Source organism: Tamandua tetradactyla, chromosome 6, assembly GCF_023851605.1.
Source record: "Tamandua tetradactyla isolate mTamTet1 chromosome 6, mTamTet1.pri, whole genome shotgun sequence".
NCBI classification, from domain to species: domain Eukaryota; kingdom Metazoa; phylum Chordata; class Mammalia; order Pilosa; family Myrmecophagidae; genus Tamandua; species Tamandua tetradactyla.
The window spans coordinates 102,255,949-102,273,774 of NC_135332.1; the positions used below are offsets into that span (position 1 = coordinate 102,255,949).

At 38.9% G+C, this 17,826-nt stretch overlaps 1 protein-coding gene across 5 annotated transcripts in view; it reads right to left on the reverse strand.

Annotated features, from left to right (window-relative positions):
* Positions 1-17,826, reverse strand: part of TOX (thymocyte selection associated high mobility group box) — a 350,259-nt gene that overhangs the window by 160,950 nt on the left and 171,483 nt on the right. For all 5 annotated transcript variants that reach the window (XR_013178209.1, XM_077166832.1, XM_077166836.1 and 2 more), the window contains exon 3: positions 4,660-4,902. Coding sequence is in view for 4 of the 5 variants with exons in the window: in XM_077166832.1 (XP_077022947.1) it covers positions 4,660-4,902 (243 nt within the window). In the remaining variant the exon portion in view is untranslated. The remainder of the gene's footprint in view (positions 1-4,659; positions 4,903-17,826) is intronic.

The following is a 17,826-nucleotide window of genomic DNA, read 5'->3' on the forward strand; positions in this document are numbered from 1 at the left end:
ATCCATCTAGAATACCACAGCCCGAATACACATTCATTATGCTTTGCCTTGAGTGAAAACCACCAATGGTTTCTTATAATCCCTCCATCCTATCGAGCCCGTATTCCTTTGATTGGTTTTTGAGGACTTCGGTCCAATCTCCTAAGCTAAAATGGCCACCTGATTTTCTTATGCTTTCCAACATGCCTTTTCTTTCCTTCTCTGCTTATCCAGATCAAAACCAGTTTTCAAACCCTGACGGTGGTCTTACATTTTCCGCCTATGTTTTATGAACAACCCAAACCAGACTACTGTAATCTCTTCTAACTAGGAATTCTGCTAGTGCCCTGGTCAGTCCAACAGAGGTTAGCATTCCTAACCATCTCTAGCCATCTCTAATTGCCTTGTGTTTCTGGCCAATTGTTTAGGCTTGTTTAGGCTTTACACAGGAGTTTATAAGCAAACGAAAGACAGAGACGATGTCTTACCATTCTTTTGAACGCTTTCAAACATTCAAACCATAGCAAGCATCCAAAATGTACATATTGATCGCTGGTATCCTAGTCACGTGATGGTTCCAAACAAGAACTATAGAGGCTTTTTTTTTTTTTCCTCAAAGGAATTTACAAGTGAATGATAGCTCCGGATTCTTCTCACTTTATTATATTTCTATTGCAACTTTATAGTATATCACACTTTGGCTGCTGGGATTTAGCCAGAGAGCCAAGGTTTGAAACAGGATTCTTAGGACAAACTCTACCTCCAAACCTACTTTCTTCAAGTTCGTGCTGGTTTGAAAATAAGGGATTTATTGTAGATTTAGATGTCAGAAGCAACATCCACAATTGGACCCACAGTGGCCCATATCATACTTACCACATGTGGTTACTCTAAGTAAGAGGAATAAACATTTATAAAAACACATGCACAAACAAAATTATTTTAATTTAAAACATGAGAGTTACATAAATAAAACTTAAAACTTAGCCTTCCAGTCACCCTAACCACATTTAAAGGGCTTAACAGCCAGAGATTACTGTTAAAGGGCAGCACAGATTAGAGAATACCTCTTTTATTCCAGAAAGTTCTATTGGACCCTGCTTAACACTATCCAAAGCCTCATCAAGACTAGTTTTATCTGCAGGAATATCTTTCTGCTTACAAAGCGTAAAATGCTCAGAATAGTACTATGGATAGACAAAGTGGAAGCCAACCTCCATCCAGAATGAGTCTTGAGTGGCATTGGGACAGCTCACCACCCTCCCTGAGCCTGCCAGGCTCACCCTGCAAAGAACTAGAAGAGCAAATGAAGGCTTCATTCCTGTAGCTCAAGCCAACAAGGGGATTTGTCTTCCCTCTGCCTCCATAACATGTTCAAAGTTCCAAGGGAAGTAAAACACTGAGGCAAAAATACCCGCCCTGTAGTTGGCAGTAGGTTAGGTGGGGAGACCACAAGGAAAGATGACTGAGCAAAGTTGCTGATGGGAAGAGAGGAAAGCCCAGTGGGAGAGGGGATAAGAAACATGGCTGTGATGAGGTCCAATCCCGAGTCTGCCATTGGAAGAGGGACTGGCTGCCATAACACAGCAAACCTGGATAACTCATAGACCCTTACTTCCTCAAGTTGCAACAAGCATGTCTTCAAGAGGGATGATGTATTGAGCTGGTCTTGGGAATGTGCAAGGAGAATAAAATATGGCTCTGAAGGAGGTAAATTATATGGAGGACAATAGATTCTGAGTCTTAAAATATAACTTACTATCTCATCCCTCCTGCCATAGAGGATAAAATCCATAGTTCATTTACTGCATGTGTCCTTCCTCTCCTTATTTAGGAATACGGGGTGTCCATAAAGACATGAGCCTGCATAATTTTCTGGACTCATGAGGTGTGTCTCAAGGTTTAGTCCCAAAGAGATACAAACATGCAACTTTTCAAGGCGACAACTTTGAAGTACATTATTTAGATTTTTATATTTAACATGTTTGCTTAAAAATGTATTTTCTATCTTATGAAGGTATATTTAATTCCCTAGGAATAAATTTATAAATGTGGAATTAAATCTCATCAGCTGAACAGGGAGTGCTGAGTTTTCTGCCATCACTAGTGCTGCAGAGTTTTTCCCACTTGGCTGTCCAGGGAGCTGCCAAATCAGATCAGAATTCTAGACATTATTGTGTTGGTCTGAATTCTCTGGGAATTAGGGAGAACTTCGCCATGACCCCACTGTTTGGAGAGGGGTGGAATGGAGAACGCGATGGTCTCCCCGATGCTCCCCAACATTGCAACCCTCACCTCAGTGTTGGAAGCCCCTGGACAGGGTGGAACTGTAGCTTTCTAAAGACTGAGGATGAATGACTCTCAACCTGAAATCTAATGGAGTTTGCCCTGTAGGTTTCTGCAACTGTTTGGGATCTTTGACCCGTTTTCCTTCTAATTTCTCCGTATGGCAATAGGAACATTTATCCTATGACTATCCCTCTTTTGTATATTGGAAGTAGATAACTTGTTCTAAGTTTCATAGGTCCACAGCCAGAGAAAATTTTGCCTTAAGACAGACCTTACCTGTAAACTTATTTTGATAAGACTTTGTACTTATTCATCATTACTGAAATGATTTAAGCTTTTGTGATACTGTGATAGGATGAATGTAGCTTGCCTCTAAAAAGAACAGAGGGGTCCTGGGTATGGAATGTACTTGTTTGAATCTGTTTTGTACCCCGTAACAAAGCTATGCTCTTTTAATCCATTCTTGTAGGGCAGATCTGTTGTGGGTGGGACTTTTGGGTTGGGCTGTGTCTATGGAGATGTGACCCCATCTATTCAAGATGGATCTTAATCCTTTATTGAGCTCCTTAATGAGAGCTCAGAAAGAGAGAGAGAGAGCTTAGAAAGAAAATGCCTGGAGAAGCTAAATGAGAAAGAAATGCCCAGAGACATTTTGGCAACAGCCATTGCAACCAGAGCCAGAGAGAAGGGCCAGCAGACATCGCCATGTGCCTTTCCGTGTGGCAGAGGAACCCCAGATGCCAGCAGACTTTCTTCTAAGAAGGTATCTTCCTCTCAATGCCTTACTTTATAAACGGTAAATTTATAATTAATAAATCCCCATTGAAAAAGCCAACCCATTATATATGCATATTAGCTTTAGCAAACCGAAACAATTATCATGACATTAGGATCCAGGCTCCATTCCCTAAAGAAAGTACTTTGAGGTTTCTTTCGAGGCTTGTGTTTTTCTCCCTTTGCTCATGATTGACAAAAAAAAAACTTTCTCGGGCGGGCCGCGGTGGCTCAGCGGGCAAAGTGCTTGCCTGCTATGCCGGAGGACCTCGGTTCGATTCCCGGCCCCAGCCCATGTAACAAAAACGGAGAAACAGAATACAATAAAACAAGAAAATGTTTAAAAGATGTTTCCCTTCCTTCCTTCCTTCCTTCTATCCTTCCTTCCTTCTCTCTGTCTTTCCTTTAAAAAAAAAAAAAAAAAAAAAAAAAAAAAACTTTCTCGTGAAGTCACTCGAGTTAGAGATAAACCTCCAAATGATTTAGATAACTGATAATATGGAATCATTTTTTAAAATTAGAAACAACCTACTTGGGGCAAGTTAATCGATTTATGCATTGTAAACATGACAGTGAATTACAAAAATGATGCATTAGTTGAGCTGATGAGTGGTTGAGCATGGCAACAGAAGAGTGCTCATTAAAAGTCATTTTAGATCAGGAAAAAAAAAAGTCACTTTAGATCAGGGAGAGAGAGAGGTTTTAGTAATATGGTAAAAAGCTTGTCTGTTACTACCCAAAATTTATTTCTGTACTTGGGATGTATAGAGAGAAATCAGTAAGTTTTCAGATGACATAAAAATCAGAAGGAAAGGTTTTCTGATAAGACAGTGCTTCTCAAATATGGGGAACTCGTTTCAAATGCAGACCTCTGGACTTCCTGGGTGGGACCTGGGAATTTGATTTTGCTAGTTTTGTCCACATCCCCAGTAAACTGGGGAATTTTAGAACATTAAAATGTTCGGAGTTATAACAGCTCCAATCGACTGAGACACTTTAATGGTGGTAAATTCTAATCACCAGAATTATACCTCCAAAATACAAATGAAGATTGTTTTCTTGCTACCTATTATGTAAATATGTATAACATAAAAGTGGAAAAGAGGAAGGAAATCAAGTTTAATAGCAGTTCATCCCCAGAGGTCATGGGGATTTTACTTAGGGATTTTACCAGCCCAAGATGAGAAGTGGCATCTTTTTAGAAGACTTTTTTTTTTTTTTTTTTTAAGATTTTTGGTCTGAAGGCAAATAAGCTAATTTGACTTTATGACAGCATCTTCTATGCCAGAATACTATCCAGGACTTCTGGTTGCAAACTAAGTGATCAAACAAGTAATTAATGGGCTTTGTTTTGACTTAAATATACAGCAGAAAACTGCTTCAGGATATACAGGACTTAGGGGAAATGTTTTCCAAAGCTAAAAACACATATTCCATAGCCAAACACACAAACAAAAACAAAGCCATACAAAAAAAAAAAAAAAAAAACTAAAACAGAAATAAAACATATCTGTGCATATGCTATGTCAACCTCAATTTAAAGCTCCTCATACGAAATTATCCTTGCCCTCATCTTGCCCCTCACTCCCCACCAAAAATCAGTAAGTAGATTCTTACCACAGAGATGGAGCTGGAAAGCAGCGTCCCGTCCTGTCCCAGCATATTAGAGACAGTGATTTCAGGTAGGTCCATGTTTTGGGGATGAAACGGGAGCAGGCCATTATGAGTCATTGGGTGACAGAGAGAGTGGTAGCCGGACTCCACTTCATTCAGGTGCACCAGCGAGTGGTCAGGAAGGGAGGGAGGGGTGATGGGTGGGATATTAAAGTCTTCACTTTCCAGGCTCGGGCCAGGGTACGACTGCAAAAAGATAATAGCGAGAGCATTGCACGTTATCATCCCGTGTTCTTTATCATCATGAACAAACACACGTCGTCCCTTCAGATATTATTACAAGGAGCGTTAAAGAGTTGGCAAAGCTATTTCAAATGCTCAGGTTATCTGGCTGCAGTTTCACTAATGTGCAGGGAAGGCAAATGGCCTCAAAGGCATATCTACCTCTTCTCTAGAGTGCTTCCATTAGGCAGCTCTATTTTTCCAAGAAGCTGAACTCAAGCAGATTTCAAAGGTCCCATTAATTTTTTCCAGAGTTTTGCTCTGGCTGAATACCTTTTTCGTGGGAATTGTGGGGAAGGCAGGCAATTTATAAAATTAATGTTTGATCAAACCTGTTTCATAGGGCTCCCTAATTCTCAGATCACGGGTTGTAATAAAATGAATTCCAGAAGTTCTGGGGCAATGGCTTTTGGGTTTTGCAAAGCTAGATGCTCACTTCTGACAAAAGAAAAATAATTAATAAGGAAGTAACTTATGTAGACTGCTGTGGTTACATTGAAAGTGTGCTACATGTAAAAAAAAAATGCCATGAGAAGATATTTTCATCACCACATTATATTAAAATAAAGCTGAAATCTTACTAGATTTCTGACCATCAACACATAGTTGTTTCATTTTCCCCCAGAACCTGAAAAGTAATATCACATTCATTTAAAATCATTTACTCCATTTCAAAAGGCAAAATATTACCAATATCATTATACTACTAATTCAGTAATAAAAGCCAATCAGTAAAATAAAGAACAGTAATCTGCAGCTTTTTCCTTCAGTGAACAGCATTAGGTAGAATAGGAAGGGAGGATGGGAAGATTATTCAAAGATAACTCCTGTTTAAAAATGGAACAGTGGTAAACATTGAGAAATATAAAGAAGAATTGAATGATAAGACATTGTTACAAATTAATACCAATACACAGTGATAATTAGCAGTTCTTTATAGAGCAGGTGCCGTAATATGAGAGGAAACAATCCAGGTCCAGATAATTCTTCAAGTTAAAAGAGTCTTCACAGTGTTTGGGCTGTGGGTAACAAGGATCCCCTTGTCTAAAAGAGCCCGGTGCCTGCTGAAGTGTGCAAGATTTAAAATGAGCAGGGAAGGAGCAGGAGCCAAAGAAAGTAGTATAAAGTATTCATGGGAGTTCGGCCAATAAGCTCCACGCTCCTGTGTCCAAGGGCCTAGGGTTATTTCTTCCAGATGGCGTCTATTTGTCTAACAGAAAGAAAACCTTCAAGTTGCACTTGCTACATGTTGTACAAGTTTTGATGTATTTGTTTAGGTGCTGTCAGAAGTCCAGACTAAATGAAGAGCTACTTGGAACATCTGGATTTGTAGACCTGGTCCTGTGGTGGTTTGTGTGGGTTAGATATTGGGATGTATGAAGGGAAGGTTTGATTCATGTGACCTGAAGATACTTTTTTTTTTTTAATATCTAAAGTTCTTCTTGAAAAATCACCAGCTCTGAAAATTAAATTATCCATTACCAAATTCTGCTAACAGGATATATACCCTGCCTGAAAAATATACTAGTACTCTCTGGGAAAATTACAGGTATGGTTACAACTTTTTAAAAAAATATATTTTTATTGATAATAGGTTTGGTTCATCTTCACTTGCATGATTTATTTCAGGTCTTGGGTCTCTAGATGTAAGCTATCAGTTTCTTAAATATTAGTATAAGAAGAAAATATAAAAGATTTCTGCTGGGCAGCTGGGAAGAGAAGAAGCATTTTTATTAGCACCTGTTTGGTGAGAAGCACTATACTGAGTCCTTCGGCGATGCCACCTTCATTTAATCCCTGTGATAGCTATTCCCCCTATTTTCCAGATGAGAAAAGTGAGGCTCAGAAGTTAAATAACATGTCCAGTGTCACCCCTCTGGCATATTGATGAACAGAGTTCATAATGCAATTGCAATTATTTATCAGGCTGGCTGATACAAAATTGCTAATACCCATTTTTGATCAATAAATTTCACCAAGTTTTAACTTAGTAAGGAACATTAGCATTAGTATCTGGTATTTACTTGCCCCAAATTCCACCCCAATAAAATCAAGTGGTTACTATATATGAGCACAAGAGCTTAATTAATCTCTTTGTCAACACTGCGAAGGTGGGACTTGGCACATGCATTTTAAGAAGTTGATGGGTACTTTTTTGGGACTTCTCCAAATAAGGCACTAGCAAGGCCAGCGATGAGGGAGGAAGGTGTTTTTAATTTTACAAATGCCATTAAACCTCTGCAAATACTCAGGGGTCATTTATTTCTAAATAGCATGCTATGATTTTATGTTCTAGAGTTTCTTTAGTAGTTAGCTCTTAATTCGTGGCGTTTCAAAGGAAGGTTTAATTGGTATCACTTAACATTCATTGATAACAGTTGCATTGCAATTTAACTAAGCTACATGGTTTATTTTCATGTAATTACACACTAACGCTATTTAAGCCTTGCAATTATATACCAAAACCACAGATTCCACAACTTAACCAGGAACGGTAGTTATATGGATCAGGAGTTTTAACAAGGCAAGGTTTTTTAGTAACTTCTATTCTTTACATTGAAGTCATGATATGTTTATTTGCCACAAGCCTGACACTGTAATTGATAATATTACAGTTATTAAGATGGTATAATGGTTATTATGCAAATATCAAAATGCCCAGAACTTACAAAGACTTCAATGCCAAAATAATTGCCAATTTTTTAAAATGTGGAAATAAATGAGCTAACTCTTCAATGCTGATTCATAAGAAATAAATGGCAACTTTATTTTTATTTTTGAACTTAATTGGAATAAGTTTTATTTAGCAATAGTCAGCTTCATATTAAAGACATATAGGGATATATTAAAATAGGATGCAATTCAGTATTTTTGCTTCTTACTCCCCACATTGGCCAGTTAAAACAGTCTTCACTGTTGTTGAACGCATAAACAAATGAATCACTAAATAAATGAATGAAGCCTAAAAGGACCCTGTAAAGGCATGAAGGTTGTAAATATACCACTGCTATTCCACGGGCTTGCAAAAACATCTTGTATTTCCAAGACTTTGCAGTGATCAGTTGACAATATAGTATGTAACATCAATTTCACAGAGTGTCGAGAAGACTCGAGCAGTATAGGGAAATTTGGGTATTCTCTCTGGCTACTCCTCTGCACTCCTGAAGTGGCTGACCATCTCACTGTGACCCAGAGCTCCCCAGAGGACCAGGAAAGAAGAATGTGTGACCCTCTGGTTCTCAGGGCTGCTACAGCAATATCCACTGAAGGTAGAGTATCAGCAATAGACCTGGTGGAGGCCAAAGTCCTGCACCAGAATCCCATGGGTGACAGCTACTTGACAAGCTGCTGGGTGACTTGCACTGTAGGTAGCGGCTACAATCCCCCAATGCCATGTATGGCCAGCTGCAAGGCCCCCTAAGATGAGTGGGGGGCACAGAGAAGGTTCAGGGTACTGTGACAAGAGAGACAGGGACACTGGTGATGACACCAAGGTCCGAGTGCTCAGCGAAGGCCATCCCTGGGTGACCCCACGGACTCTTCATTTGTCCGCTGACTTGAGTTTGTTTTCCTTCCTCAAATCTTGGTAAGGCCTAGAGTTTGAAGGGTCCTTCATTCTCCAACCTTCTCGGGACTGCAGACCATTTGATCCTTTATAGGATAGACCCTTGCAGATCCCCATGAGACAGCAAGATTACCTTAGCTTTTAGCCTGATTTAGAGACCAGTACTGAGTCAACCCCATGTCTTCAGAGGTTCTGTAGAACCAGGTTTCAGGGTATGATGCTATCACAAGGGTAGTATCATGGCATGGAGGTATTACCCCCAAAAGAGTTCCTAATCCATTCCTGTGGGTGTGAACTCATCCTAATTAGGACCTTCTGATGAGGCTACTTCAGTTAAGGTGTGGCCCAACTGAATCAGGAGGGGTCTCAATCCTAAGATTGGAGGCCTTATGGAGAAGGCCACAGAGAGAGGAGCCACAGGGAGCAGCCAGAAGCCAGAAGTTAATGGAATCTGGAAGAGAAAGAAGACACTGCCATGTAAATGCCATGTGATAGGACTCCAAAGATTTCAAGCCAGCCAGAAGATACTGACCCCAGAAGGAAGCAAGCTGTCTAGCTTCTGAAACCATGAGCCAATAAATTCCTATTAAGACAACCCACTGACTGCTATTTATTTTAGCTAACTTTTTGTATAGATGTTCAAAGGTGGTGCCATCTTCCTTATCACGCGTTACCATGCCATGATGAGAATTTTAATGGCAGTGGGTCTGAGTCAGACTGCCTCCCTCCTTCTGGCAAATAAAAAAGTCAGTAGTGACCATCTGTACCAATGGAAAGAAAATTCTTAGGGAGAGAAAGGGGTATGAATCTTGTCTTGGACCTGCATCGTATTAACCAAAGGCAAACAAAAAGCATGCAAAGTGGTTTGGTTTAAACCAGAGCCAAGCTTTATGACCCAAACCTGATTCCCCCTCACTCCAAGAATTCACAACTACACTGCTGCTCATTAGCCAGGTTCTCCCTGACCCTAAGTGGCTCAGTAGTTACAGGGGCAGAGACTCTTACTGCAGTGCTGGTACTGGAATGGTTATACGAATCCTCTCTTATTATTCCGGGGGCAGTGTGCAAAACCCACCATGAGAATTTCTTCTGTGCCCAGGGAGTAGGATCCAAGAATCTATGAATTTGGGTTAGAGTACGACAAGGAGGCTTAGCTAATTCTGGAATACAGAGCAGCTTTTCAAGACCATGAGGAGAAGCACTGAAGTAGTAATTTCAAAATATTATCAGCCTCAAGAGAGTATTTTTATAGTTCTAAAATAACAGATTCAATGACTATTTCCAGGAATTTTCTTAACACCTCCCAATGGTTATTTGCACATTTGGCTTATAGAGTGCCACAGATTTGATGAAAAGAAGATAGGCTTTGGACTGGTTGAGGAAAATTCCTAATGATTCTTTCTGTGACTGATACAGAGAGGCTGTAGAGAGTGTTGGGTTTGAGGCTTTGGAACCCAATAGATAGGGTTGCATTCAGGTAGTTTGTATGCTGGGGCAAGTTTTTTTTAATTCTCCATGAGTTTCAAGATCTGTAAAAGGGGGTGACAACAACTACTTCATGGGGTCTTTATGGGGACTGAAAGCAAAATCATATGCAAATGGCCTAAAAATAGATGTCTGCCACATAGAAAGTGTTAGGAAAATGGCCACTGTAGCATAGCTAGGGTTATGGTTAAATGGATTTATATTTGGATTGAGTCATGTCCTAGAAAACAAATGACTCCACCCAGGATGTTTTTAGGTTTAGACTTGTTTCACACAGTATCATCCTAAAGGCATTTAAGTATACTGTTGTTGATCAGACCTCATATTGGAGAAAGGATAGCCCACTCAGTACATAATGTATGGTTCGATTGCTCCCCACAAACACTAAGAAAAAGCATCCCCTTTATTTTAATGGGTTCAAGTTACAGTTTTGATGTTAAAGAATAAAAAGGTAGTATGGAAGCATGAGTAGAAAAGGGATGCTGAAGAGCTCGGAAGATAATCACTGAATGTACACAGTACCCAAAACTCTGCTCCTTCATGGAATTCCATGGCAGGTCTGAAAGCAAAGCTGATCAGTTCTTGACAATTCAGCTCATACCAAGCCAACTTAGAGACTCAGTGAATTTATGAACCAAAATGTCTAGTGGCTAGCTATGCAACAAAAGCTAGCCTTTCTAACACACTGTCTTATATTCCTAGAAATCTCCGCAAGGTCAAATTGGTAACTAAAGGGATGGCTTCAGAGACTGATGGCATTATACAAAGTAACAAGGGGGACTTCTGATATGTTTTGATACATTTGGATGCTCTTTTGGTCACTTCCTCACTGTCCAACCTTCCCAGACCCCATTTCAAAGTTCCAAGGAAACTTCTCATCTGATTTATGGAAGCTGTCATTCCCCCTGTCCAAGTATGAACTCAATTCCTTGTCAATTTTACGTATTGCTTTACATATTCCATGACTTGGGAATACTGTTTGTATTAGTTTCTCTTCTCTTTTGCTACAGCCTGTTCTTACTTTACATTCTTATTCTACATTAGTATATCTGGAAGCAGAATGTTAATTAAGCTGATTTGTCTTTTGAATATAAAGAATTTGTGTTTTCAAATGGTTTAGGATAGAGTGCCAATATATGTTGGCCAGGAACAAACAGGAAGTTTCTCTGGTCCTTGCCTTTCCTTCTCTGTTTTAAAATCTAGTTTTTCCACCTAGGGGCCTCATACGTGTGGGTCTCTGTCCACCTATTGCAATCATTATAAAGAGCCCTCAATCTTTGGTGACAAGAAGTCCCATAACTCAGAGGAATTCAGAGATCCACCTTGTGTGTATTCTTAAATCACGTGATGGGCTCATGCAATCATGCATACACTAAAATGTGGCTATGGTTATAACATTGTTAAATATGTATCTCATAATGATCTCTTTCTGAAAGAGAAATAAATAGCACTGTAAACATATACAGAATGCCTTAATTTTTAATTTGTAATATAATTCTTGAAAAGTTTCTAATAGATCTATACCAATGTTTAAAATGGTTCATCTTCTATTATTGAACATTCTTGTTGTAGATTCATATAACTGAATAGAATGCAAGTAAACTGAGGAGTTTATTAGAAAAATAATCAACTTCTTCTCTGTTTTCTGAAGTTACAGTGTTGCAGGTACATGGTGATTTCTCCCGAAAGAGTTTAAATAGCATTTTCTCCATTTCTTTTGGAAAGACCTTCAGAAGTAGGTATTTTTCAGATTCTTTTGTCTCTGCATGAACAAGTCTTGATAGTTTGAGACTATAACGTATTACTGTGGAAATCCTCAGTCTGCTACATAAATCATCTTAACACTCAACAAGAATTGTCCAACAGTGCCATTGACATGCTCAAGCCAATGATCCTGCAAACAATTTTTTTTGTCTTTCTTCCCATGTTAGACAATAGCAATAAATCTTCATTTAAAAAAAACACACAATGTACTAATTTTTCAAGCCACAGTTATCAAAATGCAATTTTCAGTGGAAAAAGTAACATTTATTTTATTTGTGCTCATTCGTTTCTGCAACCTGTGTTAAATTAAACATAAACCTCAGTCATTATAGAGCTATTTGCTGAGCACCTACTATGTGAGAGGCATCCTGGTAAGTGTGATCTGAGATACAAAGAACAGCAAGACAAATACATCAAAGAGGAAGTGAATTTGCAAAGGGACAGGCAAGAATTCCGATTCCCAATAGAGATCAGCATGTTCTAAGGGATCTCAGAGTGCAAATCAAAGAGAACAACCTGAAGCTGGGATGGTCAAGGGGTTGTTCTAACCAGATTTACCCTGATAACAGGGTGTGAAGAGACAGGACAAGTTATCTGGGGAGGGCTACAAAGCCAATCAAGGAGCTCTCGAGAGCAGGTCGATATACAGGCAGCAGGAGGTACAACAGCCAGGACACGTCTTCAACCTCATAGATGACTTAAGGAGTCACCAGATCAAAAGTAACTTTGGTGTACTGGGCCTCTGCGAGTACTGGGGTATCCAGTAAAACTTATGAAAACCCAGAGGGCAAAGTCTGAAGAAGATGAGAAAACAGTGTTTCCTGGAGGCTGACCCAGAGAATTCTGACATCAGCTCTTCCTGAGGCCTGGATTGGGAAAGCTTTGAACCTGGAGGATGGGGTTCAATGGTGGGGTGGAGGGGAAGCTTTCAGGGTTCAAGGGGTACAGGGGCAACAAGCCAACAGCTTGATTCAGATCAGGTGTGGGAGTAGCAGGGAAGTCTTAATACTCTTCTGGGTATGACAGCTCATAGCCAAGTTTGCCTTTCCATGGATTTCAACATAGAGGTTTCTCCTGCCATAATGCATTTATGACACTGGAATGGGGAAGACATTTGTTTCTCTTCAATGGCTTTGGGGCCTATATGAGTTTTCAAGCAGTATTTCTACGGATATTCTAACACCAGACGTCATATTCAGTTGCTATAAATAAGGGCCTCTTTTTTTGGCTAAAATGAAAAAAATTAACTCCTGGGAAACAATGTGCATGTGCACATATACACAAGCATGCGTGCATATGCACACATACACACATACACATCAAAGCTACACACTTATGAATAGGGAACACAGATTTGGCTGAAGACTTACTTCTGAAACCCTAAGTCAGGCCACAAGGATGTTTTGTGGTGATAGGTCATCATTCCTTATTCAATTTTTAAAGCAGATAATTGAAGTATTTAAATTTCATTGTCTGGCATAAAATTTTATATAGAAAGGCAGCCTGTTTTTCTTAGGTTTTATATAGTCTGATATGCAATCTAGATTTTTAGAATTCTCATATTAAGAGAATTCTGAGATACAGTTAATCTCAGATACAGATACATTCTGAGATACAGTTCCACATTTTTTGCTCTATTTTATAAATAATGCATGTTAACTAGAAAAAAATATATAGGAAATACAGAAAGGAAAAATCACCCTAACCCACCACTCAGAAAAAAAGAAGCATTAAAATATCTTTCAAGACTCTTTTAATGCATATATGGTTTATTTGGGGCTTTTGGTTTTGGTTTTAATAACTAAAGTCAGAACGTAGAGCCCTGGTGTTTTTAGAGCTAGAAATGCTACACACAAATCTTAACTCCCCTTTTAATAGATGTAATCAGTTAATTTCTCTACACCTCAGTTTCCAAATCTGTAAATCAAGGATGATAACAGAAGAGTATATCAGGATTAAATGAGCTAAAGTAAACACTTCACGTATTGCACTGCTTCATAATAAGCAATCAAGAAATGTTAACTAAATTATTATATGTCATTATACCATTTAATTTGTTCACTTAAAAGGGACAGTCAAAGTTTTTCAATGCTAACAAATATTCTTTACATTATTGTTTAAAGGAGTGCATAGCATAACATATGTTCCATGATTTAGTCCATCAGTTTCCTATTATTGAATATTTAGGGTGTTTCCAATTTTCCTCTGTTATGAGTGACAATGTGAAGAATAATCTTATACACTTATTTCCTTCAGATAATCTTCTAGAGGTAGAGTTGCTAGGCCACGAAGTCTGTATTTATAGTCAAAAGGAATCACAGCAGGCTGGCATGAGAAGAAACCAAAACAAGACCCAGAGGAGTTAAATGACTTGCTTATATTTAGAGAACTAGCTGAGCAGGGGGGAAATTCTAGCATCTATACATAGATTCTCTTACATTTAATAATTGAATAAAATACAGTGAGCTTTAACATACTGATTTAAAAGCATGTAGCATTAAATTTTAATAAATTTTCTTTTTATGAAACCTGTGTTAAGTTTATTTTCACTTATGGTCAGGTTCTGTGAAATCATATGCTGTCCTGCAGCAGGAGCTGAACGTCCAGTGTTGGCATATTTATATGCACATAATTTATATATAAATTTAAAAATATATGCTATGCATGTTTATGGCCATTCTTTTCATTTTTGTCTATTGTGCAGAATCAATAAGTCTTGGAGAGGCAAACCCACATTTTGTCTGACAGAAACCTCTGTATGAGCAGAGGGCTAGAATTCAGTAAATGGCCTCAGGCCTTGGTTTAGAGCCTAATCAGTGGATCCAGAAATGGGAAGAAGAGAGACTCCTATTTTGATTCAGTATAGGCAATCCCAAATCTCTGGACTTTTGATCAGGAAATATTGAAAGTGCAGCCCCTGAGTATGTGAGGTCCACTAGGCTTCCTAAAGTCCTTGCTGCCAAGCAAACTTAGGCTGAAGAGGAATTGAAGATAAAGACATAGAAGAAAAAAATGTTGAACAAATGGAGACAAATTTCCCCAGCCCAATGAAAACAAGTCCCCTCAATATTCCACGCCCCAGAAAGGGGATTCCTGAGGAAGAGCAGAGGCAGAAGTGAGGAACCCTTTGTGGCAATAGGTGCCCTCTATCTTTTTTTTTTTTTCTTTCTGGTTAACATGGATTATTTATCAAATAGAGCAAGACTTCCTATATTTTGTTTACCTTTTGGAGGTTAAAAGGAAGAGCATTAAGTTTGGGAAAGCGTCCTAGAATGGCATAAAAACAGTAGTGGAATATGGTGGAAACAGTGATGGCAGTGGTGGCACAGGGATAGGAAAAACTGGTGTTTTTGTTTCCTCACTGCTAAAGCAAACACCATACAATGGGTTGGCTTAATGACAGGGATTTATTGGCTCAAAGTTTTGAGGCTGGGAGAAAACCAAAGCTGAGGCATCAGCAAGGTGATGTTTTCTTCCTGAAGACTAGCATTCTGGGGCCAGCATTCTGCTTTTGGTTCTTGGCTCCTCCATCCTATGACACGCAAAGGATGGTGTCTTCTCCTTTTTTCAAGTGGGTTCCATTGACTTCCAGCTTCTGGCTGCCTCCTATAGCTTCTCTTCTGTGTTCAGTTTCCCTTGCTTATAAGGACCTCAGCCATATTGGATAAAGGTCCATTCTCATTCAATTTGGGCACATCTTAACTAATTACACCTTCAAGGGTCCCATGTAGAAATGGGCTCACACCCATAGGACAATGGTTTGGGGCCTGAATGTGCCTTCTGTGGGGAGCAAGATTCAATCCCCAACAGCTGGTAAAGCAGCAAAGGTAGAGATCATGGTTCTAGAGCAAAGAAGCCAGAGACAGCAAAGAACCATCTTTTATTTTTATGACTTTTATCAAATATGAAATTGCTATTTCTGTAGGCCAAAAAAATGGTCAATTATCTGCAGTTTCACTTGGTACAACCTAATATTTCTCTGAGTAGTCCCACACTCATAACATTTTGCCTCATCTCAACACTAAAAAGGCTGGAGGTTGGTACTTCAACATTTGGACCTTCAAGTACAAAGATAAAAGCAAGCCTAGCTGACCAAGGATGGAGTCCAAGTTGGATAGAATTAGACCTTCCCAGGCCACAATTCTGGATTTACTATTGATTAACTTTTGGATGTTTAGCATGTCACTCTATCTCTTTTATCCTCAGTTTCCTCATCTGAAGGAAGAAAGAATTAATGCCTTCTTTGCTGAATTGTTGCAAAGATTAAATGAGATAATATATGGAAAGTCCTTACTTATGCATTTTCAGGCACAAGCAGCTGCCAACTAACAACTTTTATCATCATCATCATCATTATCATCATCAACCTAATTTATTCAACACATTGAGGGTAGGGGAGTGTTAAACTTCCAGCCAAGCAGGAGCTTCCTACTAAAATTCACCAGCATCCTCACCAGCAACAAAGTTAACTGGTATAAGGAAATAAGAAATAAATATCCTGGTAAACCACCCTGCAGGCTAGCCCCATTTTCACTGAAGACAACTTTCCCACAGAACTGCTGACCCTACCTCATTCCTAAAATCCTTATGGCCCCAGATTCTTCCAAGGCTGGTCTACTTTGCAATTTCAGGAAATAACAACCCACAATAGGCTTGGCTCTTCCCAAAGAAGGTACTGCTCTTAAAATGAGGGGAGGCCCAGTTATACACAGGGAAGTCTTTGCTACTGTTCTCAAAAATGACCATCACATCTTTTGAGAACATTCACAGTCTTGACAGCTGATCAAATGGTATCTAAGTTAATGTTTAACACTTAGAATTTAAGAACTTTGCTATCTAAGTTTGTAGATTTTTTTTCCTTGTTGCCTTAATTTTAAATTGGTTTATGAAACTTTACTGCACAAACATCGCTTTATAACGAGCATATAGATTTAAATATGCCGATGGTTAAGCTACCTAAGATACCCATTTTTGGTGGTTCTAAGTGTATTGTTTGTTTCCTTAAATTAAAAAAAAAAGTATGCTTTTTTAAAGGATTTATCCTAGGAAAACAATCAGCCAAGTTTGTAAAGAAGTGCTTCAAAAATATTAAGTACAATAGTATTTATAATCTTAAAAAAAATTAAAATAACCTGAAGTTTATTACAATTCTAAAAAAAAAAAAAAAAAAGACCATCACAGCCATTGTAGGTTTTGGGCCAGGTCTATTCCATTTGAATAATCTGATGCTATGTATTAGAAGAGTCACTTCTTTGATTTTGTCACCAAGAGGATCAAGGATAACTTCTAAATAACCAATGGACTGATGGATAACATCTTCCAAGCCAGCCACCAAGTAATTTCAAACACTTAAGGTTGTAGTTATATCCAAGACAACATCAAAGAGACAATAAAAAGATCTGTGGCTGCCATGGGTTTGGAGGGAGGAAAGGATGAACAAAAGCAGCACAGGTTTTTTAGGGCAGTGAAATAATTCTGAATGATACTTACTGGTTGTACCAGTTTGACAGTGCTATGTACCCAAGAAAAGCCATGTTCATTAATCCTGATTTAATATGTTTGGTGGGATTTTTTTTATTAAGTTGTTTCCATGGAGATATGACCCTATCCAATTGTGGGTATGAGTTTTGATTAGGTAGTTTCCATGGCAATGTATCTCTGCCCACTTGAGGTGGGTCCTCATCTGCTTTCTGGAGTCCTTTAAGAGGGGACCATTTCGGATAAAACTGCAGAGCTGTCATAGACAGAGATGTTTGGAGATGTAGAAAGAAAATGGCCCTGAGAAGGCAGTTTGAAACCAGAAGCCAAAGGACCAGCACATGCCAGCCAGGAGACTTCCCAGCTGACAGAGGTGTTCCAGATGCCATCAGCCTTTCCTGAATCAAGGTGTCTTCATCTGGATGCTTTAGTTTGAACATTTTATGGCCTTAGAATTATAAACTTGCAACCTAAAATATTCCCTTTATAAAAGTGAACCCATTTCCAGTATATTGCATTTCCAACAGCATTAACAAACTAAGATGTGGGTAGATATACATAATATCAGCAGTCATCAAAACCCACAGAGCTCTACA